Source organism: Silurus meridionalis, chromosome 15 (assembly GCF_014805685.1).
Source record: "Silurus meridionalis isolate SWU-2019-XX chromosome 15, ASM1480568v1, whole genome shotgun sequence".
Classification (NCBI taxonomy): Eukaryota; Metazoa; Chordata; class Actinopteri; order Siluriformes; family Siluridae; genus Silurus; species Silurus meridionalis.
The window spans coordinates 10,299,468-10,317,568 of NC_060898.1; the positions used below are offsets into that span (position 1 = coordinate 10,299,468).

Sequence of the window (18,101 nt, forward strand, 5' to 3'; positions counted from 1 at the left end):
GGACTCAGAGTAGAGAATTAATAGAGGTTAAGGACTGCAATCCAGCAGCTCAAGAGACAAAAACAAGGGACTAGTAAATAGGCGTTTCATGCTCTCAAGTCAAAACTGTTCCAGAAATTATTGCTTTCCATGATTAGGATTCAGTGTAATGCTCAGTTCTTAGAGTAATTGCTTTGCTACAACAACTGCTAGACAGCAGAAAAAATGGTTTGATTAAGTTAAAGGTGTATTTGGAGCATCATCGTGGAGCATTGTAAATAGTGTCTTGCTGTAGGTTAATAAACTTGTCACAACTTTTCTAAATAAAACAAGGCACCATTGTCCACCATGCTTCCTTAAGAGATTAGGCATGAGACTGCACTCTTATTGGAGTCCCTTAGAACTTTTCCTTTTAAGCACAATTAAGGTGGGGAACTGAAAGTGGGTGACATACATTTGTTAAACAATTGACCTTGCAGCATTCCATAAAGGGAAACTGTCTGGGTCTTACTGGTTATACTAAGTAAAATATAGTACCATAATCAGCTATTGATTTTTTAAACAACCTTATCTATGAAATAGATGTTCTATAAATCAAATCTATTATAATTATTATATTGATGATTATTATTTATTATTATATGCCATGAGAAGAGAGCACAATAATTATTCACTGCTGCTTCCTACAAAATTGGTATTTTTTCTTCCTCTGTATTTCCTCTTAAATCATGAATGAACTGTGATTAACCAAATCTTTTTGGAAAGATGTTATATTTCACTTTTCAAACCCAAGCCTCATGACTGCCAGGCCTGTTAAATCACTTAAATAGAACCTGTCTCACAAAAGTGAAGCACGCTAAAAGATCTCCAAAAGTAAAACATAATGCCACAATCTAAAAAAATTCAAGAACAGATTAGAAACCAAGTAATTGACATGTATCAGTCTAGAAAGGGGTCACCAGCGAACCACAGTGAGAACCATTTTCCACACAGGTAGAAAACTTGGAACAGTGGTGTGGACAGGAGTGGCCGGCTTACAAAATTTACTCCAAGAACACATTGACGACTCACCCAGGAGCTCATAAATGAACCCAGAAAAAACATTTAAAGAACTGCATGCCTCACTTGCCTCAGCTAAGGTCAGTGTTAATGATAACAATAAGAGATTTGGCACAAATCATATCCATGGGAGAGTTCCAATGCAAAAGCCACTGCTGACCAAAAAAGAACACAAAGGCTCATCTCACATTTGCCAAAATCATTTTAAGACATTTGGGTAAATATTCTGTGGGCCAATGAGACAAAAGTAGAACTTTTTGGAAGGTGTGCATCCCGTTACCTTAGTTACATCTTAGTTACATCTCGTAAAAAGAACATCATGCCAACATAACATGAAGATGGTAGTATGATGGTCTGGGGACATAGGTAGCAAAAGTACACACATCCTTCACTTAAGTAGAAGTACAGATACTCATGTTTTAAAATACTGAATATCCTAAGTTAAAGTAAAGAATTTTGGGCTCTGACATGTCCCATACTTGTAAAAAGTAGTCATTTTACTACCCATTTTAGTGTCACGCTGGTAAATGGACCTCACCTCATATTAATATTAGGACTGTCAATCGATTAAAATATTTAATCACAATTAATCGCATTATTGTCAAGAGTTAACTCATGATTAATTGCAACTTAATGGCACATTTATTTTTATCTGCCCTTTCAAGTTTTTAATACACTAATCAACATAAGCATGGACAAATATTGATGCTGTATGCAAGTGCATGCTTATGTGTGAAACCAAGTGAAACCATACTCAACATAGAACATGAAGACAAAATATTATTGTAAATGTTTTAAGGGTGTTTTAAATGATGTAAATCATCAGGACAAGATTTGTAAAGATCAGACCAACAAGCAAGGACAAGAAACAGGGTAATGGGCTAAAAACAGCACTCAGTGAAAAGAAAAAATATTGATCAAGTCACCAAAAAGATTAAAACTAAAGTAACAAGCCTGGTTTGACAATTTAAGAAGTAGAAAGTACAGATATTTGTGAAAAATCTAATAAGTGAAAGTAAAAAGATACCAGAAAAACCTACGATGTCTGATGTCCAGCACATCCCAAAGATGCTTGACTGAATTGAGATCTGTGGAATTTGTAGGCCAAGGCAACACCTTAAACTCGTTGATGTGCTCTTCAAACGATTCCTGAACCATTTTTGCATCATCCTGCTGAAAGAGGCCACAGCCATTAGGGAATATGTTTCCATGAAACGGTGTACATGGTCTGCAACAATGCTTAGGTAGGTGGTATGTGTCAAAGTAACATCCATATGGATGGCTGGACACAAGGATTAACAGCAGAAAAATTCCCAAAGCAGCGCACTGCCCCTGCTGTATTGCCTTCTTGCATCCTGGTGCTATGTGTTCCCAAGGTAAGCGACGCACACACACCTGGCCATCCTCATGTTGTTAAAAAAAACATTATTCATCAGGCCAGGCCACCTTCTTCCATTGCTCCATGGTCCAATTCTGATGCTCACATGCACATTGTTTGGTTGGGGGTCAGCATGGGCACCCTGACTGGTCTGTAGCTACGCAGCCCCATATGCAACAAACTACAATACACTATGTATTCTGACACCTTTCTAGCAGAACCAGCATTAACTTCTTCAGCAACTTGTGCTACAAGTGCTCATCTGTTGGATCAAAACATACGGGCCAGCCTTCGTTCCCCACGTGCATCAACCATTATCCTGTCACCGGTAGACTCAATGACCTTTACTAATTGATGTAACTCACAGTGTTGGGCAACGCTACTTTTAAAAGTAATGCGTTACAATATTGAGTTACTCCCCAAAAAGTAACTAATTACGTTACTTAGTTACTTTTTATGGAAAGCAATGCGTTATATTACTTTTGCGTTGCTTTTGCGTTACTTGTATCTCTTTCACGCCTTACAGGTGTAACAGGTGTAATATAGATAATTGCCATTAAGAAATCAGTTATATTAGGGCAAAAGACATGTCTTAAACATTTAAAATGCTTAATAACTTCTACGAGAACAATAAGATGATCGACTAAATTTTGACCACAAGGCTGAACACTTTCCAGTTGCACTTCTGTACACTGCTTTGCAAGCTGCCTTTGCCGTCAGAAATGTAACTCGTTCTTGTATATAAGGTTAATGGTGTGGGCTGCACACCGGTGATGTGGAGGGAGAACATACCTTTCGCTGTCATCTCGTAAAACATCGTGCAATTCCGTAAATATGACCTCGTCCTCGTCTACATCATTCTCTGCTTCATCATCAGATTGAAACATTCTGAACGCTTTTACAAAGTTTGCGCTATTATCAGTGACCGTGGCAGTTTATCTTCCCACAAAGAGCAAATGAGCTGTGAATTTGCTCTCTATCTCCGCTGCGATGGCATCGTACATGTGTCCCCCACGGAAAACTTTTATTCTGAGCAGTCTATAGATCTGCAGTGGTGGAAAGGCGGCAAAAGTATTTCTGTCTACATTTCCATATATGCAACATTGCATAATGTTGCATATATTCAACATTATACACACACACACACACACACACACACACACACACACCTGTAGTGCTGTGCTTTGCATGCGATGTTTTTTTTTTTTTTTTGAAGTGGTATTTTTTGCAGTTGAAAAGAGCTTTTCACCAACACATAATCTACACTTAACCATTATTCCTTTCTCCTTTTCCGCGACTATTTCAAAATAATAAGAATACTTCCATCACAGTAATGTAATGCTCTGGTTTGCCATCTCCTCTTCAGACCAGCTTCTGTTCCTGCGGCTCGCACGTATGAGTCTTGTGATTCTCGTGACTACGTTCATTTTAATTCAGTATTTATTTTTTTATGCAAAATAATTTAACTGAAAAGAAACTCGCATAACTTATTTAAAAAAGTAACTCAGATATTAATGTGTAAATTTATAAAGTAACGCGCTACTTTACTCGTTACTCCAGAAAAGTAATATCATTACGTAACGCACGTTACTTGTAACGCGTTACCCCCAACACTGGTAACTCATGATGCAGAACAAATCAGGAAGCATACAGAAACCTTTAGTTACACAAGTTTACAGAAAAATGCACATAATATAATTGGGAGAAACTTCCAATATGCAGCTTATGCAGCCTGGCAATGTCCCAAAACACTGCCAGCTCAACAAGGTTTTTCATTTAGGGAGAAAGTGATCATAGACTGGTAAGGCTTTAACCAGGCCTTAACCTCCTCAAGAGAAGACTAGTAGGAACCCATCCATCTTGCCTTTATGTAAGCAGTAAATATGCAATGACAATTTGTCTTGTTTACTTGAATTTACTTTGAGTAAAATATCTGTTTCCTATACTTTTGCTTACCTATACTTGGCCTAAAAAATGAAGTGGTCTGCAACCTAAATTGTTAAACACATCTAGATGTAAATATCAGGAATGAAAGCTAAAAATCTTTTATCTCATGCTCATATTATAGTAAATTAAATTGCAAACATGTTCTAAGTAGCATTTTCCATTTATCATTAACATTTAAATGAAGAATGGAAAATGCTGCCATGCATATAGTATATTTTCATGTTTACTGGAATAATAAGAGTGTAAGATAAAAAATATACAGTATGTGTTAAATATCTTATTTATACAGTATGTGTTAAATTATCTTAATATATTATGCAAAATACTATGCCAGTTGAATGTATGACAGCATAGAAGGACACCATCGTTAAAATCAGTGTGATGACAATTGGGCAAAAACCATTGCAAGCAAGCTCTCTTTTACTTTTATAATTCTTTTGAAAACTGGATGCTTGCCATTTTTGTACTCTGTTTAGATGTGTTGGTAAATGGTTTCTTCTTATTGTATTGTGGTATTTGTATTATCTGTTATTTTGGTGTCATGCTTGCTTGTCATGTTATGAGATGCAAAACCAGGAGGAATATCTCTGTATTACTCTGCTAAACTCCATATAAATGAAAAAGAAAGGCTATTTGGTGTGTTGCCTTTTTTTCTTTCCACCTAAATCCCACTCTATTGACTGTCTGGGAGCTACTTCACTAGGCCAGAGCCCAATTCCTCCAATAATGTATCAACATATCAAGACTGCCGTGGCTTTGACCTAGCACACACCTTCATTGTCCATTTATGAGTACATACTCTTCAAAAGCATACCGTAAACTCTTTGAGGTTGTCATGTTTCTGATCTTCCTCAGGGGTTGGCTGTCCTTCACCACAGAAATGATTGTGTAGCCATACACAGAGGTACCACATCGACTTTGGACTGGGGATGATGTTGAAGGGAGGTGGAAGAGTCCCTCCTTCATCAAAGTAGCTCATCCATAGTTTGGTGCGGGCAAACTTCCACTCAATGTCAGCATGATCCTTAATGAAGAAACAGAACCACTGTTAAGAGTTGTAGAAGTGTATGAAAGTTTGGAGTTGGTACTGTAATTCAAAATAAATTGTTAAAGTTTGGACATTCTTTTTACACCTGACTCCTACCACCTATGCAACAATAATAAACCCTTTTACAGAATCACTGTAAACGTTTTTTCTTGCATAATCTAATACCAAGTTCATTTTTAATTCATCACAGATCACGGTTGAGTGTCAACTGTAATAGTCATTGTGAAAGTGCTTGTTTAAAATCTCAATTTATTCTCTTTTATTATCTACCAATATTGTAGATATACCAGGTGGTATTGCAATTCGTGCAATTTCACCTGCAATACGTGCAATACTACCTGTGTGCAATATTACCTGCAATACTTTTTCCTCATTTGTATTTATACATTGTGTTGTGTATATACTTGTATACTATAGTATGTCTATTCGTCTATTCTTTTATATATTTGCATTTATTTTTTATTTTTTCATGCTGCTGTAACAAAGGAATTTCCCCACTGTGGGACAAATAAAGGTTTATCTTATCTTATCTTAATATGTACATAAGAATTAACTTTTACAATATTAGCAGGTGGATTTGGCTGGTTTCTATATATCAGGCTTTGCTATTGCACATGTAAAATGCTTTTTAATAGACATTCTAAAATCATAAACTATTCATTTAATTTCATGTATAAAACAAGACCATTAATTTGTACAATAAACAACAGGCCAGTAACAGATGGTGAGCATAAGACTGAACAATTGTTCACTATACATTCTCTATACATTAGTGTCACATTCTCAAGCAATACTTACAGCAATGAGTTGGTATGAATTGTTCATCATAGCTATGAGCATGTTGAGCAGCACCACCAGTGAGATTACATTGTAAGTGCCAAACATAGTGGCCCCAACAAATTCAGTAAACTCATGCCGAGCTTTCACGTTGGTTACATAGAGGCTGAGCAGACCAAACACAGACCAGAAGAGAGACTGAAGTGTCTCAAATAGCCTAAATGGAAAGGATAGAAAATAAATAAGTTTGAAAAACATTAGATATAAAATACAGATATTAATCATGTATTAATATTTGCCTCACAGACATAAGTATATATATATATATATATATATATATATATATATAAACTCTACTTTTAATAAAACCAGTCTCACTTCATTTGCCATCCATGTGGAAACAGCAAAATATCTGGGTGGTTACAGTACACTTCCATCATTTTAAACACCATAATTATTTTCAAACTTTAATTTATTTAAATTAATTGATTAATTAGATTATTACCTGGCAAATAAATGTAAAATTCTTGATTAACTCTGAAATTTCTTGAAATCATTTAAATCTAGTTGATTATGTAGTCTGGCATTACGGCAAATCTGTGACAAGAATAGTACAAACTGAAGGCTCATGAACGTATGGAGCATAGAGCACAACGTCTGAGACCTTCTGATTTCTGACTATCTCTGACTTTAGCAAGTTATAACTAAGTGACTAAATCCAGTATTCTTTATGCATGAGCAAGCATTGGCGGCCTACTTAAAGAATATTAGTTTACCGTTATATCCTCTGACTAAGATTCGGACTGGCCAATGTGCCTCCGTGAGCAGGTATAGTTAGCCGAGCACAAGGTTCTAAGCGACTCTGGGACCATAATAAATGATTAATTAAAAAGACGGAATGCTTAGAATAATTTACAAAAATTAAAGAAGAAGTAAACCAATAGGGTGATCAGCTTGAATCTATTTGAGTAATCTTTTACAGCCCTGCTAGAAGGACTAACACACAGAATACCTTCACCCACACCAGTGGATTCCGTCATTGGGCCATTGGGTGGGCACCCTATATTTCTTATACAAAATTGGAAAAGTCAGAAAAATCTTGTTTGATATTTAGTTGCATGACAAAGAAAGATGTATACAGTCAGGTCTTTATAGCTAAATTAAATATTAAATTGCATGAGACTAACATCATTAGCCATAACAACACACAAACACAATGTACAATGTTGTGCTGCTTTATAAGTTAATTGGAAGAAAAGGAAAAGAAAAGTATGGAAAAATATACATTTAAGTTTTAAATGAATGTTAATATTAGAACTATAACTCACAGAAAACAAGGAGGTGCCTCAAAGGCATATGCAATAATCCTTTTGTTTGTTTTTTGTTTTGTTTACATTTACTTTACTGTCTATAATTACTAGGTCTATATATTTAATTAGGAAAAAACAATGTGTAAATGGAGTTAGTTTGGAATTAGAATTTACAACTATTACCATGATTTTCTGTAATATTGAAAGAGTCAATAATATATAAAAATATATAAAGAGTCAATTTAATGACATTCAAAATGTTTCCTCACTCACGTAGAGAAGGCATTGTTCTGCTTCTCACAGCGGATGCCTTTGCAGTGGTTTGGCTCATCGGCTGCTTCGGTTTCATAGTAGAAATAGAGCTGGTTCAGACCATTAGCGAAGGCCAAGAGCACCAGACAATAGATGAAGAGAAACTTGAGGATATCGAGCAACATGCGGCCAAGTGAGATCTGCAGTGGACCCAGGTGAGAATTTGCTGTGAAAAGCGAGATGAGCCGAAGCGAGCTGAATATGTTGGCAATGGCAAACAACGCCTCGGCAATCAGTGTTGGGTGCCACATTTCCCACTCTTCACGAGGACGGGAGCTGTTGTACTGTCACAGGCCAAGGCCCCATACAAAGAAAATAGGCATATATTTAACAGTAGTAGGAAATGTTACTTGAAATGTTGTTTAATCAATAAAGATAAGTACACCAAGTTTAAAAGGTTTTATTTGATTTTTGAACATCAAATTTAGTGTTCCATATAATAACCCCAGGTTTTGTGGGAAAATGTACTACTAGATTTTGAAATGTGGCTGAACGGATTTGCACAATCAGCCAGAAGAGCATTAGATCAGGCATAAAAGGCCTAGTGTGCAACCTGCATTCCTGTTCACCCCAAATGTGTTTAATGGGGTTGAGGTCAGGGCTGTGTACAGACCACTGACATTTTTCTACTCCAGCCTGGGGAAAGAATGCCTTTGTAGATCTTACTTTGTGCACATTGTTCTTCTTAGGGAAATGTTAATATTACAGCTACAAAGACAACTTTTACAGTTTTGTGTACTTACAAATGTGTGTCAACCGTATGAGGAAGGCCCACATATACTGTGGGTGTGATGCTCATGTGTCCATAAACAATTGGTCATGTTATGCATCTCTGAGTAGCTAAACATTACAATTTATAATTGTATCATTTTTTATTATAGTTCAAGATCCAAGATATGATGAGCTTACCTTAAAGTAGGCCACCATTTTGAGAGATATGGTGGCTAGGTAGAGAGAGTTCATTGCAAAGTCCATCAGGTTCCACCAGTCGTGAACATATTCAGTAAAGCCCCCATCCCACATCTCTTTAATCTCAGCCCATATAAAGCCTGTAATGATCAGAACAAGCATCTCTCAGATGTGTCAATGAATGTGAATATGAAGCTTATACTTAAAGCACCTTGACTAATTCAGACCCATATGTTCTCAAAACAAAGAAACTTCTGTTTCTTATGCTTTCACCTCAGTCCTCATTGTTCTCATAAAATGATAAGATTTGATTGTCACTTTAATCCTGCTTTGATTTTTGACAAGTTACTTGATCAAGAAACATTTTTTTGCCTTTGTTCTGAAACTAATAATGTAAATTAATAATTTGTTGCCTAAGTGATGGTCTAGCATCAATGATACATAAATAACATTTAGCATAACTCATATGAATTGGCATGCACTCAATGTCAATACATAATACACGGTATTAAATGTATACTCTATATGTATTATATATATATATATATATATATATATATATATATATATATATATATATATATATATATATATATATAATTTCAAAATCAAATCACACTTGCTAAAAACAATATTAAAATCACTACACACTAAAAATTTTCCATTGTGAAATATCTGATTGTTTCATTATGAAACAATGCCCACCAGGGCAATGTTCTTTTTTTACCCAGGTTCCTGTCATTCAAAATGTACAGTGCATCCAGAAATTATTTACAACGCTTAACCTTTCTGTCCACATTTTGTTATGTTAATGCCTTATTCCAAAATGGATTACATTTATTATTTTCCTCAAAATTCTACAAGCAATAGCCCATAATGACAATGACAACAACATCTCAAGCTCCAGCTGGTTTAATGAGGAGCGTTGGTGCACAGCCATTTTTAGATCTCTCCAGATGTGTTCAATTAAATTCAAGTCTGGGCTGCCTGCTTAGGGTCCTTGTCCTGTTGAAAGGTTAACCGTCGCCCCACTCTGAGGTGCAGAGTGTTCTGGAGCAGGTTTTCATAAAGGGTGTCTCTGTACATTGCTGCATTCATCTTTTCCTCAATCCTGACTATTCTCCCAGTGCCTGCTGCTGAAAAACATCACCACAGCATAATCCTGCCACCACCATGCTTCCCTGTAGGGATGGTATTGGCCAGGTGATTAGCAGTGCCTGGTTTCCCCCAGACATGACAATAAAGTGTTCAATATTTGTTTCTTATGGTCTGAGAGTCGGTCAGCTGCCTTTTGGCAAACTCCAGGCAGGCTGTCATGTACCTTTTACTGAGGAGTGGCTTCTGTCTGGCCTGATTGGTGGAGTGCTGCAAAGATGGTTGTTCTGAAAGGTTCTTCTTTTATCACAGAGAAATGCTGGAGCTCTTTCAGAGTGACCGTCGGATTCTTGGTCATCTCCCTGACTAAGGCCCATCTCACCCAATCGCTCAGTCTGGCTAGGCTGTCCGCTTTGGAAAGAGTCCTGGTGGTTCCAAACTTCTTTCATTTACAGATGATGGAGGCCACTGTGCCCATTGGGATCTTCAGTGCTGCAGAAATTTTTCGGTACCCTTCCCCAGATCTGTGCTTAAATACAATCCGGTCTCGGCGGTCTACAGACAATTTCTGGGACTTCATGGCTTGTTTTGGGCTCTGACATGCACTGTTAACTGTGGGACCTTATATAAACAGATGTGTGCCTTTCCAAATCATGTTCAATGAACTGGATTTACCACAGATGGACTCCAATCAAGTGGTAGAAGCATATTAAGAAAGATCAGTGGAAACAGGATGCACCTGAGTTCAACTTTGAGTATCATGGGAAAGGCTGTGAAAACTTAGGTACATGTGATTTTGTTTGATTTTTACTTTTAATACATTTGCAAAGATTTCAAACAAACCCTTTTTCACGTTGCTAGTATGGGGTATTGTTAAAAAAATATTAAAGAAAATAATGCATTTAATCCATTTTGGAATTAGGCTGTAACATAACAGAATGTGGAAAACTGAAGCACTGAATATGTTTCCTTTGCAAGATTATTCATTGCTAGGTGCATATGTAATTCTGTTTTCCCAGGATATGTAATAGTGAGCAGAGCTTAGAGGTTTATTCGTATTATAATAACACAGATTTTTTTTTTTTTTTTTGAGGATGGCAGAGTGCTCCCTTGTCTACTTGGCTCTGATATTTTGAATCAAAGATGCATTAATTACTTTCAATACAGTACCACTACATAATCATCAAAACAACAGGCACCCTTACCCAGAACCCAAGGCAGGATCATCCATTCGACAATGGTGGGTGGTGGACCCTGAACATGTAGGTCAGTTTGCACAATGTGTTGTGAGGCCAGGAGCAACATGAAAAGGAAGGTCAAGTATGAGGCCGTATGACAAATAAATTTTATAAAGGGTTTCTTGATGAAGAGACCCAGGGTGCTCTTTGGTGCCAGCAGGTAGATGATAGAGAAGACAGGAAAAAGTAGGCCAATGGTGAAACATGTGATCAACTTCACCACCCAGTGACGTCGCCGCCAACCAGGGAAGCCGTCATACCACAGTGTAGCCAGTAGCTGCTGGCAATTAGGCTGAGCCACAAACTATATCAGAAAAGACAGAATACTTAGTTACACTTTTTTACTTACTATTACAAAATAATAATATACTGGAAATATAAAATAAAACAACTTGTACAGTACTGCACTAAATTGATTTGCTTTCAAAACATAAAAAAATGTTTTGCTTTTTTTTTATTCTATGAGCCTTACTGGTTTTTTAGTAATCATCATCGCTGAAAAGAAAATATCACATATCCAGGCAATGTGCAGCATGCTACTGAATTATGGTCCTTAGTTTTAACCAACATGGTTTCTGAATGTTGTTTTAATGCAATTGTTATCTAAGCCATGAAAAATAAAAACATAGGTCTGCTGTGTTTTCACTACTATTTTTCTGAATCCCCAAATGCCTCCCAACCTATGCTATAGTTACCTCTTTTTGGTGGTACTTGATGGCCAGCTTGAGCTTAGCAAGGTCTCTGCATTCTCGGGGGTCCAGCTCTTCACTATGGTCATCACGATGGTTTAGAATCGTCTCTAGCTCACGAGAACTTCTTGCTTGGTCCAACAAATCCTTAGCAAAGAGCTTGCATTGCTGTGAGAGCTCCTCATACTCCTGACGAAATTCATTTTCCACCTTGCTGAGCTCCTTCAACTCCCAGCCAAGACGGAACGCTGTGAGAATCGGGTCCTCACTGGACAAAGCAATGAGTGAAGGGCTCGCCAATGTCTTGTAGATGTTAAGCCGGGATCGTGAGTGCCGCAGACTGTCAACCTCTGAGCTGGACACACACTCAACACAGTCACAGCGGATTTGGTGTGGTCGTGGCACAGTGACCTTGCGCTGGACAAGTAGTTTGATGATCTCATAGTTGTTGGTGTGTGCAGCCAACATAATGGGTGTGATATCAGGTGTAAATTCTGAAAACTGGGTGTCCATCATAAGTGCTGGTACCTAATAATAAAGAATATTAATTTATGTATTTGTACCAAAAATTTGTCTTGATAACAACACCTTTTTTGTAATCTCAAGGTCTAAAAAATAATAGTTTTTAAAAAACAAATTTGAGGAAAATAATTAAAGGACAATAAATCTCCCTCCTTATACCACCACAATGTATTTGAAATGAAGCAATTAATATATTATTACAATCTAGACTTTCAGCTTTAATTGTCTTAACAAAGAATTTTGTTAATAATTTTACACTGAGGAAAATAAGTATTTGAACACCCTGCTATTTTGCAAGTTCTCCCACTTAGAAATCATGGAGGGGTCTGAAATTGTCATCGTAGGTGCATGTCCACTGTGAGAGACATAATCTAAAAAAAAAATCCAGAAATCACAATATATGATTTTTAAACTATTTATTTGTATGATACAGCTGCAAATAAGTATTTGAACACCTGTCTATCAGCTAGAATTCTGACCTTCAAAGACCTGTTAGTCTGCCTTTAAAATGTCCACCTCCACTACATTTATTATCCTAAATTAGATGCACCTGTTTGAGGTCGTTAGCTGCATAAAGACACCTGTCCACCCCATACAATCAGTAAGAATCCAACTACTAACATGGCCAAGACCAAAGAGCTGTCCAAAGACACTAGAGGCAAAAGTGTACACCTCCACAAGGCTGGAAAGGGCTACAGGGAAATTGCCAAGCAGCTTGGTGAAAAAAGGTCCACTGTTGGAGCAATCATTTGAAAATGGAAGAAGCTATACATGACTGTCAATCTCTCTCGGACTGGGGCTACATGCAAGATCTTACCTCGTGGGGTCTCAATGATCCTAAGGAAGGTGAGAAATCAGCCCAGAACTACACGGGAGGAGCTGGTCAATGACCTGAAAAGAGCTGGGACCACCGTTTTCAAGGTTACTGTTGGTAATACACTAAGACGTCATGGTTTGAAATCATGCATGGCACGAAAGGTTCCCCTGCTTAAACCAGCACATGTCCAGGCACGTCTTAAGTTTGCTAATGACCATTTGGATGATCCAGAGGAGTCATGGGAGAAAGTCATCTGGTCAGATGAGACCAAAATAGAACTTTTGGGTCATAATTCCACTAAACGTGTTTGGAGGAAGAAGAATGATGAGTACCGTCCCAAGAACACCATCATGTTTTGGGGGTGTTTTTCTGCACATGGGACAGGGCGACTGCACTGTATTAAGGAGTGGATGACCGGGGCCATGTATTGCGAGATTTTGGGGAACAACCTCCTTCCCTCAGTTAGAGTATTGAAGATGGGTTGAGGCTGGGTCTTCCAACATGACAATGACCCGAAGCACACAGCCAGGATAACCAAGGAGTGGCTATGTAAGAAGCATATCAAGGTTCTGGCATGGCCTAGCCAGTCTCCAGACCTAAACCCAATAGAGAATCTTTGGAGGGAGCTCAAACTCTGTGTTTCTCATCGACAGGCCAGAAACCTGACTGATCTAGAGAAGATCTGTGTGGAGGAGTGGGCCAAAATCCCTCCTGCAGTGTGTGAAAAACTACAGGAAACATTTGACCTCTGTAATTCCAAACAAAGGCTACTGTATCATACAAATAAATAGTTAAAAAATCATACATTGTGATTTCTGGATTTTTTTTTTTTGGGTTATGTCTCTCACAGTGGACATGCACCTACGATGACAATTTTAGACCCCTCCATGATTTCTAAGTGGGAGAACTTGCAAAATAGCAGGGTGTTCAAATACTTATTTTCCTCACTGTATATAAAATACATTTTTTATACTTAGTGCAAAACACATGGACATCACCAATTGCTGAGCTTTCTCACTGTGCCAGGCCCTTTTCGAGATCATCTATGAGGTGGTTTTAAATAGTTTCAAGATTAATAATGCCAACTGGTTCTATTCTGACTATGTGCGTTACCAAGTGTGCGAAGCTGCACTGGAGATTCCTCTTACTGAACTCAGTTCAGGACCTATTCATTAAAATCACAGAAAACCTTCGACATCTACTCAATTAAAGGTAACCAAATAAATAAGTGTTAGTTTAACTGCAATCAAACTAGTCTACTTGTAATTGTTTTGTTGCAAGCTACACACATTATGATTAACTACATGCTATAAATTATAATGTAGTAATTAAAACTAAAATAAATTTTGTTGCTCTATGCATAAAAGCACAGCAGGCAGTGGTATACAGTTATTAGCCTATTTATTAAATCCATTGGCTTATACTATCCTCATAATGAGATGATGATGATGATGATAGGGCTGCATACACAACTTTATCCTTTGCATGTTTCTCCCTACTTCTTTCCTCTTTTTTTTATTTGGCTTCTGAGGTTTTAGATATATTTTTCTGTCATTCATAATTTTTATTTGGGTTCAGTTCTCCTTACTGACATAATGTCACCCAACCCCCACCTTTCCTTTCTGAGTATATGAGTGAGGGAGATTCTCCGGGCGTCCAGGTTTATTGACAGTGACATGATATAATAATTGATGTGACCATGCAAATAAGCGGAAAAAAACAATAAATAATAATAATAGTATTTATAAATCAATGATCGATTTTTTGTTGTGGATGCCGCATGCAGCCCCACAGGAAGATGCCACCCTGTGCGACAGCCCATGCTGCCTCTGCCTAAATCCCCCACTACCAAGTGGCAATCTGATTGGAGGCTTGCTGTATGCTTGACCAATTAAGTTTTTTTTATGTCATAAATAAAAAGGAACAACTGATTTTGCAAAATATAGCTGAGTAAAAAGTAAGATATTTGACTTTGAAATGTAGTAAAGTGTCCCCAAATGAAAATACTTGAGTACAAAGTAAAGTTAAAGTATAAAGTACAGATACACAAAAAACTACTTATGTACAGTAACAAATTACATTTACTTTGTTACAGTCCACAGCAAAAACGTGTCATAGTCCAAATACCCGTCAATGAATATATGATGGAAACAACAATACCAAAATAACGTAAACCAAAACAAAAATAAATAACTTTAACAGCATATTACAAAAACACTTTCATAAAGTATTCATGGGTGATCAGATCTACATTCGTGAAGTATTTATAATATAACGCATGAGACTAATGGGTGCAATAGATTCAGAGATTATTTATTTATTTGTTGGTTTATTTAAATGTTTCCAGTTGTTTTCAGTAAATCTGCTTGAAAAGCCACAATGCATTACTTAGCATTACTGAAGATAAATGAGGATAAGGTGTAAAGCAAAAACATTTGTCAGTTTAAAATATATAGTTTAATTGAAATATTTATTTTGAAATGATTGAAAATAATCTTTTATTTATCTAAATAAAACCAGGGACGGGTTTGCATCACCACAGCCTTCAGGGTTTCTAATGGGAGAACTGACAAGACCTGGAGTATATAGGCAAGAAGAGGTAGGCATGAAGCTTTATCACTCTATCTATCACTCAATCGCTATATCATATATGTGTATGTGACAAATAAAATAAAAACTTTTATTTATTTGGTTAACTTTAATTGAGGTGATGTCATAAAGGTTTTCTTTGAGTGTACTAAATAGGTCTTGAACTAAGTTCATTAAGGAGAATCTCCAGTGCTTGTTTAAAAGGCAAATTTGAAAGACATCTATATTTTGGAGATATAGATGTTGTACGTATCTTACTGCTATAGTTGGCCGAGGATTTGTATGGGTTTTGGTTCTGAGAGTTTAATAAATTGTGCACAATGACATGTGTATGTGAACTGTGCAACAAATGCATTTCGAGTGTCAGGCTCATATACTTTATTTCAATGCAAATTAAGAGGCAGTTTTCAAATATTTTGGAGCACCGTCTTACAGCGGCCAGAATATAGAGCCATCCACTTCCTCAGCCACACAGGTATCTGCACAAACGTTCTGAGATAGATAATGATATTCTAGATACTTCAGGTATGTCTGTGCACTGCATGTGTGTGTGTGTGTGTGTGTGTGTGTGTGTGTGTGTGTGTGTGTGTGTGTAATACACGTTTGCGTGCATGTGTATGTCTGCATACCATACACAGAATAAATGATTTTGTTTTTGCAAAGTTTTAAGTTTTAAACTGTAGTTAACATTAATGATTTTAATATTAGTGTGCATGTGTAATGTTTCAATATTACAATTGCTGTAACATGTATAAACAAATTTCCATATGCTCTTTATTAGAAATGCCTGTAGCAGTATCCCCACCTAATCCTGCTGCTGAGGATGAAACACTGTGTTCAGACCCTGTTGAAGGTCTTCAGTTCTGACTAACAGAATTTGAATACAGCTCATTTGTAGAGGACCAAATGTGCTACCGCCTAACTTAGTTTTCCCATGGAATGAAAGAGATGAAAGAAGTTGCCACCATGAGTATTTTTATCAAGACCTTATCTTGATAAAATATCTTATCTTAATCCCTAGAACTCGGTTGATGTATTCAGAAACAAACAACAAAACTGTCAATAAGGATAAAAAAGGGGAAACAATTGATAAGCACGAGATGGCACTTTTGGAGCCTGAGAAAATGAGATGGAGAGAGTTGTTGACACATCTGACTGCTATTATACAATCTCAGGCAATTAGAAATCTGCCACTAAGGGGACACAGAAAAACTTACCCTAACCATGTCCTAAAAGAGACGTCAAGTCACACCAGCTACCTTGGCCACCAAATCTTGGTACACTTCCACAAAGTCAAGGACTTTGTAGGATCATAGTCAGATGTACGATTAACCATTTATAAAAAGGAGGTGCTAATAATCATCAATTTTATATCTAGGTTGAAAGACAGTCATTAACAAAAACAGCTGTGTAGGAGGGTTAAAACTGGGTGAGGAACAACCAAACTGCTGTTAAGGTTGTGGAAGGCAGCTTCATGTCACAGGTTACACATCACGGCAAGACTGAACATGGCAACAAGTTAATTATACTGCATATACAGCATCTCTTCCAGGCAAAGATTTTAAAGCAGACTGGGGTTTTAAGATGTGCTGTTCAAGCTATCTCGCAAAAGTGAGATAGCTTTCACATTTCAGCAACCATATTAGTATAGCGTTTCAAGGGACAATACTATAGAAATTAAACTTGGATATATTTTGCAGTAGTCAATGTGAGCTTGTATAGTAGTATAGATTTATTGTAATCTGAAAATAACTCAACATAGACATTATTGGCCAAATAGTAGCTGGCAAAAAAGTGAGTACTCCCCAAGTAATAGCTGTACATTGTGTAAGCATGCAAAGCTACAGGTCCTTTTCATCATGTGCATGTTTTGTCCGCTTGACAACAAATACATACAAATTTGTGTCTCTTGTATTAGAGCAGTTAAAACTCTCTAAGGACTTGAGAATTAGAATTGTTGCTTTTCACATAGATGGCCTAGGCTATAAAAAGTTTTACAACTCAGTTACAGTGCAGTGGCCAGGGTCATACAGAGATTTTCCAAGATGGCTCAATTTTCCAAGAGTGAAACATGGATTCTAACATGTACTGTGTCATTCTTAAGCAGAATGTGACGCTCTTCCTTTAGAAACTGGGCCAAACAGCAGTTTTTCAACATGAAAACAACCCCCATTCACACCACCAAGATGGCAACTGCCTTGCTGAGGAAGCTGAAGGCTAAGGTGATGGAGTGGCCAAGTATCTCCAGACCTGAACTCTTTTGAGCACCTGTGGAGCATCCTCAAGCAGAAAGGGCAATGTATCCAACATCCAGCAGCTCCGTGATGTTATTATAGAGAAGTGGAAGAGGATCCCAGCAACAACTTCAGGTGAATTCCCTGCCTAGGAGGATTAAGACAGTGCTAGATATCAATGGTTGGACATGTTCACTT

At 37.2% G+C, this 18,101-nt stretch overlaps 1 protein-coding gene across 2 annotated transcripts in view; it reads right to left on the minus strand.

Annotated features, from left to right (window-relative positions):
• The window catches only part of trpc5a (transient receptor potential cation channel, subfamily C, member 5a), a 55,851-nt gene that overhangs the window by 21,963 nt on the left and 15,787 nt on the right, over positions 1–18,101 (minus strand). For both annotated transcript variants that reach the window (XM_046868585.1, XM_046868584.1), the window contains 6 exons: positions 11,748–12,269; positions 11,020–11,356; positions 8,720–8,859; positions 7,772–8,094; positions 6,210–6,405; positions 5,178–5,387 (listed from right to left, as the gene is read on the minus strand). In XM_046868585.1, the coding sequence (XP_046724541.1) occupies positions 5,178–5,387; positions 6,210–6,405; positions 7,772–8,094; positions 8,720–8,859; positions 11,020–11,356; positions 11,748–12,269 (1,728 nt within the window). The remainder of the gene's footprint in view (positions 1–5,177; positions 5,388–6,209; positions 6,406–7,771; positions 8,095–8,719; positions 8,860–11,019; positions 11,357–11,747; positions 12,270–18,101) is intronic.